The sequence below is a fragment of the Ursus americanus genome, chromosome 27, assembly GCF_024610735.1.
Source record: "Ursus americanus isolate L20-20 chromosome 27, mUrsAme1.1.p, whole genome shotgun sequence".
NCBI classification, from domain to species: domain Eukaryota; kingdom Metazoa; phylum Chordata; class Mammalia; order Carnivora; family Ursidae; genus Ursus; species Ursus americanus.
The window spans coordinates 22920818-22933018 of NC_142153.1; the positions used below are offsets into that span (position 1 = coordinate 22920818).

Here is a 12201-nt window from a genome sequence, read left to right on the forward strand (position 1 = left end):
GTAAGTCAATTACAAGTGGGGCATCTAAATTCCTGTAGTTTCAGAATTGGCAGATAAACAGAATGGATGTCAAGATAATATCAAGAATGAAGGCAGTCTTTGTTTTCTTTTTTTTCTCTTTTGGTCTTCCAAAAAGTACTTTGAAAGTTTATTTGTGTAGAAATGGCTCCTATGTTTCTTCTAAAAGAAAGATGAAAAGTTATTTTACTATTTAGCCCAATTGTTACTCCCTAAATAAGGAGATAGATACCTGCTAACATCTTTCTCCCATGTTACTTTATTTCCTCCAAGGATCTCCTGTCTGTCGTCATTCCTTTAAAGATCATTCCCTTTCCCTCACTGCCTGCTGTGAGGAGCCCTTTGTCTCCCACCTGCCAGGTGGCACTGGAATGCCCTAGGCACACATCACTTCATGTACTTTCTTTGTTACACACATTATGTTTGTTGTGTCAACAGAATGACATGTTTGTCAGTTCTGGAAATTTCTTGGCATTGGGTCTTCTCCTGTTACCACTCCCCATTTCTTCTATGTCCCTTTTCTGAAAGTCGGAAGAAACACATAGTATTTCTTCCGTTCCCTTACCCTCCAGATCTTTTAGCCTTTCCTTCCTAGTTTCTACTTCTCTGTCTCCCTGTGCCTTACTCTGTTTAGTTATTCAGATCTACACGCCCAGATTCCTTTTCTGTATCTAATCACTTATTTAATGTCTCCACTGAGTTTTTAATTTTAATAATTTGGGGCACCTGGGTGGCTCAGTCAGTTAAGCATCTGCCTTCAGGTCATGATCTCAGGGTCCTGGGATTGAGCCCAGCGTTGGAATCCCTGCTCATCGGGGAGCCTGCTTCTCCGTCTCCCTCTGCCCACCCTTTACCCCCTACCCTCCACCCCCCACCCCCACTTGTGCTGTCTCTGTCTCTCCTCTCAAATAAAATCTTCAAAAAAAATAAAATAATTTTAATAATTATGTTTATTTTTAGGATTCTTATTTGTTATTTTTTTCAAACCTGCCTGGACATCTTGGTAGTTTCTCTTTTGCTTGCTTGTTTTTAATTCTATTTTAATTATTTCAAATCCTTATACACAGTATATATTGTGTATGTTTTTGCTACAATTCCCAATGTCCTCGAAAGTCTAAATCCATTGTATTGCTATTTCTACCAATTAAGTGCCTTAATATTTTCTTCCTTCTCATGCTTATTTTATTATGAGCTTATAAAGGTCAAGTTGAGAAGAAAAAGAGTGGAAGAATAACTTGAGAAAGATGTTCTGGAGCATTTTATACCTCTTCAGATGTAAAGATGAAGACAGAAATCAATAGAATCGAAGGAGGATGTTCCTTCTTACTTTTTTTTTTTTTAAGATTTTATTTATTTATTTGACAGAGAGAGACAGCCAGCGAGAGAGGGAACACAAGCAGGGGGAGTGGGAGAGGAAGAAGCAGGCTCCTAGCAGAGAAGCCCGATGTGGGGCTCGATCCCAGAACACCAGGATCACGCCCTGAGCCGAAGGCAGACGTTTAACGACTGTGCCACCCAGGCACCCCCCTTCTTACCTTTATGCCATTATTTCAGTTCTTGATTCAAGATGAATTTTAATTATATATTTTGCTTCTTTTTTTATAAACAAACTTACTGGCAGGACCATATTAGCATCTGAATGGATATTACAACTTAAATGATCTGGAAATAGGCTTCATAATATTTTAAAAGTATGCCCATATTACCTTTCAACATTTCTTTCTGCTACACTTACAGAATACAATACTTTTTCTACCACAGCAAGATGGAAATTTTTCTTAAATATCTTGCATCCTTTTTTAAAGAGTTCCTTTTATCATGCTAATAATTTCATTCAAATTATTCATAATGAATCATCCCATAATAAATATTGGTGGTTAGTAATCTCTGTTCTGTTCCTATTTATGCACCACTTTACTTCTGTTCTTTTATTCAATGTATCAGTAGAATGAATCCTTGGATTCAATTACAGGTTAGCATTTAATTGTGAATTGAATATTATGCTATAAATAAATCATAGCCAGAGATTTTCAGCTGTGGTCATTTTTTTTAAAGATTTTATTTATTTATTTGACAGAGAGAGAGACAGCCAGCGAGAGAGGGAACACAAGCAGGGGGAGCGGGAGAGGAAGAAGCAGGCTCCCAGTAGAGCAGGGAGCCCGATGCTGGGCTCCATCCCAGGACTCCAGGATCATGCCCTGGGCCAAAGGCGGACGCTTAATGACTGAGCCACCCAGGCACCCCAGCTGTGGTCATTTTTTATGTTAATAACATAAAGACACAGAAAAGCACAGCACTTTATATTAGAATAAAATAACATGTAATTTTCCTAGGAAAAAGTATGAAATGATATGAATGAAATCTTTCTCTTTGCTTCACTGACTATGCCACAGAAAAGACAAACTGATTGTTTACTAAACAAAATAGATGTAAAGTCCCTGCCTTAGACTATTTTTAAAGTAGTTAGGATCAGAACAAACATGGTATTGAGGTAACAAAGTAACAGACAAAATGCATAAGAATGAAATTGCACGCAAAATTCTGCACTGATGAAGCTTCAGTCATTTTGGACGTAATGTTACAAGGAATTTTAAACTCCGCTCTGAAGACAACCCGAATCATAATACAGGTGGAACTTCGGGGAAAAAAAAAATGTGTTATCCTAGCACATGCGAGGCAATAATGGAATAACATGTTACAAGATCACAGAGAAAGAGGAAAACGGTTTTTATTTTGCAAATTGATTGAGATTTGCTATCACAGTGATAGGCCTGATTTCAAAGGGTAAGAAAGGGAATAAATGACTTCTTGGTGCAGAGAAGATGGTGGGCCATGACTTAAAAGCTCAGGCATGTGATTCAGAGTACCAGGAAGAGTTTCAGAACAAATGGATTCTATGGTTTATAGGGCAATATAGAATAGAAATATCACGTTTAGAATTTGGAAGGTGAACGGTATCACAGTAACTGTCTTAGCAGAACAGAAAAAAATATGAGCAAGGCTTTCAGTTCCTAGACTCAGGTCCTTGGACCAGCAGTGGTACCTACGAGACTGGACCCCAAATGTAAAAGCACAGGCAAGGTTTTCTTGGGGCTCCAGCACCAGGGGGCAGCACAAAGGAAAGAATCCTCAGGCTGACTGTCCAAGGAGAGGTCAGATGGAATACTTTAAAGGAACTTAGGTGAGAGCAGGGTGCCCTGTAAGCAGGTAGGGGTGGGGATTTATTAGCACCTGTGCAGTTAAAGGTCCTGCTGCTTCATGCGTGGCGTGTCTAATGAACTTGCTAACTCCCCACCCCTGGGCGTGGGTTTAGTACTATAGTGAGGGGGAGGGTCCACAGTACTGGGGTCGGTGTTGGTGCAGACTGGTTTGCCCTGGCCTGGCTTGCTCCTTAGCTGGTGCTTTGCTCTGCAAGAAAAGCAATGACGGCCAGCAGGCAGCGGGGAGTTTTCCAGGTCCACAGGGGCTTGTTCCCAAGGTCCCTGACTGGCTCAGGTCTATGCTGCTGAAACCTGGCCAAGCCAGGTTGTAAAGAATCAATATGGAACACCTCTTTTTATCTCATGATTTTATTTTTCTATCTCAAGAAAATATCCTTTTCTTTTTAAAAGCCTCAGTCATTTAAATACTAATAAAACATACTTCCCTTATATGGGTGAGGGAATGGTATGGCTCTCGGAAGCTTACAGAATTAAGTATTGTCCTATAACCATGTGCTGGAGAGAGTAGCCCCGGAGTGGACAGCAGAGCTGCAGGGCCGCACACCTGCTTCAAATAAGGCCCGAGTCCTTCAAGGATAATTGTGTTGATGAGGCCTCTACCGCTGTGTTTGCTTGACACAGCTGCCACCTGCTCGCCCTACCTGTGCAAACCTGCCCCTCCCTGCAGCCCTTCCCCAGAGCTACCCGCTTGCAGAGGGTTAATGCGTATCTGTAAAAGCCACGGGGCGGGGGGCATTGTGTCAGCCGCTCCTAAGCACCGGGGCTAACCAGTAACTACAGTCACTGCTGTGCCAACTAGTAAGTGAGCCATTCCCAGCAGCCTACATTGATTTGCTCCGTCCCACGTGAGTCTCCTCGCCACTTTCCATTTGCAGTCTTTATCGTGTATGTCTTCAGGTTTCTCGGACAAAACACCAGCTCCTGACATTTCCTCAGCGTGAACGCATCTCCAAACATGCAGACCCAGACCCCACCGTCCCAGAGCTTGCCCCATTATATTTTTGGCATTTATGGAGTCTGGGATTTCTGCCCTCTGCAAGCATGCTAACTCCTAAAAAGAAGTCAGGGACGCTAGGTGAACTGTGAGAAAGTTCCTCTCTTAAACTCAACGAGTAGAGAAGTCATCCCTCTCTTCCTATGGAGAAGTGAGGGAAAGAGCCCAGAGTGTGTACTGCAATGGTTGGTGAGACCCTCACTGACATCCCTCAACAAGGAGACACAGAGCCAGGAGAAATGACGCCCAGCCTCTGTACCCCAAAATATGTCATCATTTCCCTTTGCTTAGTTTTGTGCACTTTCAGCTTCCCTATCAGTAAAAAATAAGTCTCCTTAAAAAAATTAGAACGGAAGCATTTTCTTTCCCTTTGCTTTCCTGTTACTTAACCCAGAACTAATTAGGAGTGATAAATTTCAACATTTGACACCTACAAACAAAATTTTTAATCGTGCTTTCTTAACTTTGAATATTGTTGGTAAATTCAATCATCCATTTACTTTATAATCTATTTATTCAACAGCCACTTGTATTATGTGGAAGCTGAATGTGCAGTGTTAAACTCTGTGAAGTTATAAAAGAAATTCAGGTATGATTCCACCTTCGAGGTAGATTTAATTTACGAGAGAAAGAAAGATATAAATAGACTGTAAAATAACATCAAATGATGAGCAAAATAAGATACTGAGTTTCTATAGGAGAACCAAAGAGAACAGTCTTTCCATCTTGGAGCATCAGGGAAAAGTCATGGAGGGTGAAGTGGATGAACTGGGCTGTGCTGGAGGGGGACATTTGTGTCCTGGAGAGGAGAGACATGTCGGTGGCGAAGAACATTGTTTCATGCAGCATGCACTGGTACAATTTTATGCACTACTCTGTGAACCAAAGACAGCTGTAGATCTTACTTGCAAGTGAGAGAAACAAACAATAAATGAAGGAATACACACTTGATACAATGTTAGGAAGGGGCTGGTACTATAGGGAAAAGTAAAGCCATCAAAGAGAGACTAATGGATTAGTGTTATTTTCACAGAGTGGTTAAAAAAACTTTTTTAGAAGGTGACCTTTTAACAGGGATCTGAAACATCTAAATTAATCTAAAATATACATGTCTATGGCATATGCATTATTTTTCTATCTTATTTGCAGCATTCAATAGATTCCTGTGTTTCAAAAAAATTTTTTTAAAGTTTACTATTTAAAAATAATAACAAATATAAAAAAGATAAAAAGCAGAAGTCTCCCTCCTACCCTTGTTTTCTAACCACCCACTTGTAAATATCTGGAGAAAAGAGTATTTCAGGCTAAAGAAACAGGAAGTGAAAAAACCTAGAGGCCAGAGTTTTTTGTTTTGTTTTGTTATATCTTTGAAGAAATGCAAGAGCTGGAGCAAGAAGAAGAATGCCAAGAAGTGATGTTAGAGAGAGGCCAGATCATGGAGAGCTTGTGGGCCATGGGAAGGAATCCAGATTCGTGTTAAGTGTGGTGGGAGGCCCTCAGGGAATTTTGAGGACTGGGGTAATCTGATCTGATCTGTTTCTTAGAAGTTCACTAAGCAGTATATAAAACAGGCTATAAGAGGACAAGAAGGGCAGCTGGCGGGCTAGGCGGGGGCTACGGTAGGAGTCCCATTGAGAAACGAATAGGACTTGGATGAGGGCAAATATGTAGAAAAAATGAAGTAATCTTGGATTCTCCTGTCAAGTTAGAGATGCCTGCGGGCTGTAATTAGCTACATTAACAATAGAATGAAGAAAAAGCTAGAGAAAGTTGTTTCTTTGTTCACTCATATTCATGATTCAGTTTTTCTTTCTTTGAAACTTTCCCCTTGCATGTCAAAACCGTATGATCACCGTCTCTAAAACTGTTAAGTCCATGTTTGGAATAAGTGAAGTAATTTTGCAAATTAGAAAATCTAGCAAAGTAAGTGTAGTGTAGGAGTAAAACATTTCATGGAGATTTCAAACTTGATCATAGCTAACAATTGTTGTTAATGGTGCCAATTATCTATGTGGTATATCCTTTAGACTGTTGCCATGATTTCATGACTTTTTAAAATATAGGCCGCTGAGTAACTTTTTTTATCATTATTAATTGTCCATCTTGTCAGTAATGTCCTCTCCACGAGCATCCTGATTTCTTTATAAACTCTTTAGACTAGGCATGATTAAGAAGTTAAATGGAGAGACTCTGTCGAACTCATTAATTTTCTGTGGTTTTCGAATAAGTGGGTTGGCCCCCTAAGCAGATTGTGCAATATTGCTTTTCAGATCGAGGGTTTTCTGTCAGAATGCACCATGTCTCAAAGGAGAAGATAGCTGCCGAGCTTCTGGGCTGTACCTAGGAATGTAATTTGTTTGTTCAACAAAGCATGGCAGCTAAACCAATAGAATTGTTTGTTATTAGTCTTTCTTATTAGACAGTGTTGTAAAGCTCCGAGGAACGTCGAATGCTAAATGAATTAAAATGCACTGTCTCTTCCCCCCAGATATTTTTGAATGCAGATCAGATCCGGCTGGGGAATCTACCGACCGGCTCTTTCTCATCGTCTTCTCCCAGCCCCTCAAATTCCCGGCAGACGGTGTACGAACTGTGTGTCTGCCCCAATGGCAAACTTTACCTTTCTCCAGCAGGACTAGGTTCCACTTGTCAGTCCAGTAGCAACATCTGCTTGTGGAGCTGAAACGACTGATTTCTCCTCACACCAGAATAGCCTTTTGTTCCTGTCCGTCTGCTTCACAGTTCCGCTTGGTTTCCCTTGTGATCAGTCCAGAGCTTCTTCAGATGGTCCACAGAGCACCTGCTTCCGATGCAAGCAAGGGTTCGCTGCCACCTTCTCTCTTGATTTACTGCACTGCTCGACGCGGAGAGTGTGGGTGGCGGGACAGTGGGAAAATCACCTTCAGCGGGAAAACTGGATCATAACTTTTGCTCAAAAGGGAGAAAAACATAGGTGCCTTTGCTACGTGAAGTGAAGCACACAGTTTTAGATTTTTGCAGGACCTGGATATGAACTGCACATACATACATTAATTACATAGATGAAATTCCCAGTATCCAATGGCAAGATGTGATGGTTAACCCTGTCAGAAAACCAATTCTACAGTCTGAAAGCACAATTTTCCAATCATCTTTTTGGATGTAAACTTTTATCCCCGAATTTTAAAATTTTCAAGCATTAGATAATGCTTGCTTTACTAAAAATTAAATTCAATACATGATTTTTAACAAAACAAAACAAAACAAGACAGAATCCCACCCTGAGTTTTATTTGTTTCTTTGAATTCAGTGTGTTGTTACTCTTTGTCTACTAAGTCTAGAATTTTGTACATTAGGTAATTTTGAAAGCACTCAGCAATATAATCTTTACAGAATTAACAAAATGCCATTATCCTGTCATTTGTCAGATCTGAATGGCCTTATATAGTATTTACTTGGCTTTTGCATGTGACGTATTTGCATTTAATGAAACATCTAATTTATTGCAATATAAGATAGGATTAAGAGGGGCATACTGATGGTGTGGAATCCGTAGATTTTTTTTTTTAATTCACATGCTATCATTTCCACGAGGCTCTCATAGTACAACTTTTTGTTTGCTCCCTTCACCTTATATTTGACTCTGACTGCTAAAATTCAAACATATCCACTAAATAAATAAATTACTAATGTGAGGCATTATGCTGAGAATGGATTCACTTTCCATTGGAATATAACCTTCAGAATTATATCTATGTATTTTTTAGTTGGAGGTTAAGATTTAAGGACGGTAGAAAGTAAATTACAAATCCCTGCTTACACAGTAAAAAACATAAATGTTAACAAACATGTCGAAAATGTGTTTGTTCCAATAGATTCCTATTTGCAGGAATCTGGTCATATTTCCTTTCAGCTCTTAATACTTAGTTACCTTTATTAGACTGTTAAGCTACCCAGCTACCCTGCCATCAGAAACCATAGCTCCTTCCATTCTCCACTGCTTAATTTTGTAAATTAGCACTAATAAATAACTCCAGAATAATGTAGATTCGTTTATCACAACACTCCTTAACTTGAATTCTTGAAACTTACAGAATCCAAGTTTATAAAATTGTATTAAATGTTTCCTATTATGGGAAGATGACTTGATTACTCTAAGGTAAGTCCTTAACCTTCACATGTCAGTCAATCTTACTTTCCTCCATGCACACTATTGCAGGTGTGTGGATGCTTCATTTTGGGGGCCCATGACCGTAGAACCTTTGAAATTCCGGCCTCTACAGCATAGAGCAAAGTGGGAGATGGGAACTTCCTGGAGTAATTTGGTGAAAGTAGGAAAATTAGATAATGCAAGGAACAAAGTGAACCATTTGGCCAGAATCATCTTGTTTGGATAACCTAACATATCAAATGCTTGAAAAAGCTACATTTTAGTAAAATGCATTCTATACTCAACAAAAAGTCAGAAGACTAGTGCAGTTTTATCACTTTTAAAATAGAACTTGCCTTGTGTTTTGGGGTTGTTATAAAAAAAACTTCAATATTGGAGTAAGAATGGAGACATGCAATTGGTTAAAAAGTCATATAACATAAGCGCTCAACTTATTTAAGTGAGAACATTAGAATTTAACATGAGAAATTCTCACATTGGTTTAGCAAAGTACACGAAGTATAACACAAGAAATTTTGAGAAATTATGGGTGCTAATCACTGTGTTATGGACCTTTCAGGAAAACACTGTGTATTAATTCGAGACATATTCAAGTTCTAAACATCCCTAAATTAAAACAATTAGAAAGGTTTTTTTTAGTCAAACTGGAACAATTCTTTTGATTAGTAATTAGCACCGTTTCTAATTTCAGCTCTGTCTTCTAATCAGCGAGCTGATTTAGGCAGTCTGGGAATATCTCCAGAACCCAGTTTACTCAGCTATACAACAGAAGTATCGAATCAACTGATCTTTTGAGAATCCTTCCAGCTCTAAAATGTTCTAATCCCAAGAGCAAATATTTAGCCGGTGGAAGGGTCCACTGAAATTTTAAATTATACGTCATAAGAGGAGAAAAGTCAAGAGAGAGTGAGGAGAAAAACAGTATAAAATCCAATTCCGGTGAGGGGCTGTCAATTTCTAATTCAAATATGTTCTGAAATGTTACAGACACAATTTGAAAGAAATATATGTTGAGAGATTTAGACTATGTCTAAACGATGTAAAAATATCTTCCATTTAGTAGAAAAAAATCGTGATACAGGTGGCTTTGCTATCCAACACCGGGCAGTTGGTTTAAATTACTTGGCTGGCTATTTTAGATTCCTTAGAATCTAAGTATAGACTCGGCCTCAGAGTTGGAGCTTCTATTGAAGGCATGGAAGATTGCTCCTAAAAGTCCTTCATTTCCTCATAAACGAAGCTTGGTTGTCTCCTAATACAGAGTTCCCTTAATTGTAGACTATACGGAACAGATTCCTTGTCTGTTTCTCCAGTAGCATTTTTCTGTTACAACCTATATAAATAACTCAGATGAAAACTTCATCTTTCCTAAATTTAACTCAGAAAAAAAATAATTCCTTTCAGGTGTAATACACGGACCTTAAACTTTGTATTCCGTTCAGCTGGAGAAGGCAGGAAGAGGAGAAGGGAGAAAGTCAGGCAAGGCCGCAGGCAGGAGGGATAAGAGGAAGGAAAGGGACTGACCATATTCCTAGCATTTACATTTTTAGCTGGGAGTGAATAAACTGAAAGTATTTGAGTTGTTTCTGGGGGTCAAAGGGGAGAAGCAAAGAAGACACATTATCCCTTATTCTTTTAGAATATTTAAGTGAGACACTCTCAAAAAAATATAGTACCAAATTTCCTCTTTCTTTCCCTTAACATCTCCAAAATTTCTACCTGGTATTTCTTGGTCCTATTTTTTTTTTTCTTTTTTATTAGGAGCCACAAGCTTTATAATTTAGTATATAATATTTATTGAAGGGTTCAAGATAATTTTATAATTCCAATCTGACATTAATCAGGAAATCTTAGATTTTAGTACCCCAAATCTCTGAAAATGGAGCCTGCCTAGAGTTTCATTTCTAGTTCTGCGCCTACCTACACATGTGACCTTAAGAAAAATACTTCCTTATCTTGACCACAGTTTACTTACCTGTGAGAGGGGTACAGCAAACTAGAAGTTTCCTTTGGTTACTTTCATCTCTAAAATGTCACCGATTCACTTAAGAGACTCAGCAATCTTGGGTTCAGTAGCTTGGTCTGAACTAGTGTTACTGATCTCCTATACCTTAACATGTTGCTTCTTTAAATGTTGAAATGCAAATCTTTCCAGCATCCCACTCCTTACTCCTTTTTCTATATTCTTTCTTGTTCTTACCATGTGAACATTAATGTCCCTTTCATAAATAATATGTCATTGACATATGGTTGACATTTAAAAAAGAAAAGGATATCTATTTGGTCTAATTTGAAAGAACTATTTAGGAAATTAATAGAAATATTTAGCAAATATTAATACTCCATTAATCATTCTGTTACTACTTATCCCCACCAAACTAAAAGCTCTGGTCTTCTGAAGAAAAGATAATTTGATCATAAAGGTCAGTTGCTGATTTTTTATAAGATGCTACGCCATTCAAACTTCCTGCATAACTTTTCATCTGAATTTCTCAATTGGACAGTGCCTCATTTTATAAACTGGCATTTGATACAATAAAACTCCTAACGAATTGTGTCATAGCAAACATAGTATCTCTGTATGAGGCAACAGTTGGTAAAAGGCTGGAGAGTGTTTAATGCATTAAAGTGCTATATTTTATAACAGATAATGTCAGTATCATAGTATTAAATTATTAAGATAGTTGAAGATATTTAATGGCCAAATTTCTATACCACCGTCAAAGCCAAATTCATGTTTTGAGTTTCATATGAGTAGGTTCTTCTAACCTTATTCTTCCAGTAGCTTTGGTCTAATTATTATTGATCATGTGACCATATTTAAAGATACTTGGAGAAATTATTTTCTCTGCGTAGTAGTGTATATTATAGAAATGAATATTATGAAATATCATTATCACAAAGTAAAATGGTATTATATTTTTATTCTTTAAAAAAATCATAAACTAATGAATGACCTCATTGAACACTGTTATCACATTGTTTTATACTGCAGTTCATTCGTTATTTAAATGTCAAAGACCAAAGACTGGGATTTCTATTGTATTTAACTCTACAACACTGCTGCTTCTACTAATTAATTCAAATGACTAGGAGGGCTTATAATTATAACATGAGGTAGTAAACATCCTCCTTGCAGGATTTTGAGCTACAGATCATTAATGAATGTTTTGGTTTTAGAAGGAAAATTTTGTTAGTATAGTCCACTTACCTTTTATACATGCATAACAAACTCCTTGATATTCATAAGACCAGTATATAAAAACTACACCCTAAAATGGGTCCAGGCTGGAATGACTCAGCTGAGTTTAGACTTTCATTGCTTGGAAAAAATTCTTTGGAGAATATAATTAATTTGAAATACTTTTAGAACCAGAGGGCTATTTTTTAAGTGTTGATCGAAGCGGTTCCACTCTTTGAGAAAGTCAATGAAAAACATGAAAGGAAATGAGGTATAATGAACTGTGATCCTTTATGTTTTTGCGGTCTTAATACCTCATTTGTCTGAATGTTTATAAATAAAAGCCAAACAGGGTTGAAGATGTGCAAGGACATTCACTAACAATGGAGATACATAATTTCAAATTTTAGTGTCTCGTTATTTATACAATTCTTTAAACCAGGTCCACTACTCATTTATTTTGTTTTGTAATTTTCATGTAAATGTTTTCTTGTATATATAGATATATGAAAAATGAAACTATTTTCTTACACATACTATGCAATATGTTTGTAAAATTGCAATATTACCAAAATACAAAAGCTGTGCTTTTGTACTCTATCTTGCTTTATGTAAAATCAATCTTTTTCTATTTAAA

At 37.7% G+C, this 12201-nt stretch overlaps 1 protein-coding gene across 2 annotated transcripts in view; it reads left to right on the forward strand.

Annotated features, from left to right (window-relative positions):
• Positions 1 to 10586, forward strand: part of SGCZ (sarcoglycan zeta) — a 418103-nt gene extending 407517 nt beyond the window's left edge. For both annotated transcript variants that reach the window (XM_087856458.1, XM_087856459.1), the window contains one exon: positions 6722 to 10586. In XM_087856458.1, the coding sequence (XP_087712584.1) occupies positions 6722 to 6916 (195 nt within the window). In that variant the 3' untranslated portion in view covers positions 6917 to 10586. The remainder of the gene's footprint in view (positions 1 to 6721) is intronic.
• Positions 10587 to 12201: the final 1615 nt, after the last annotated feature.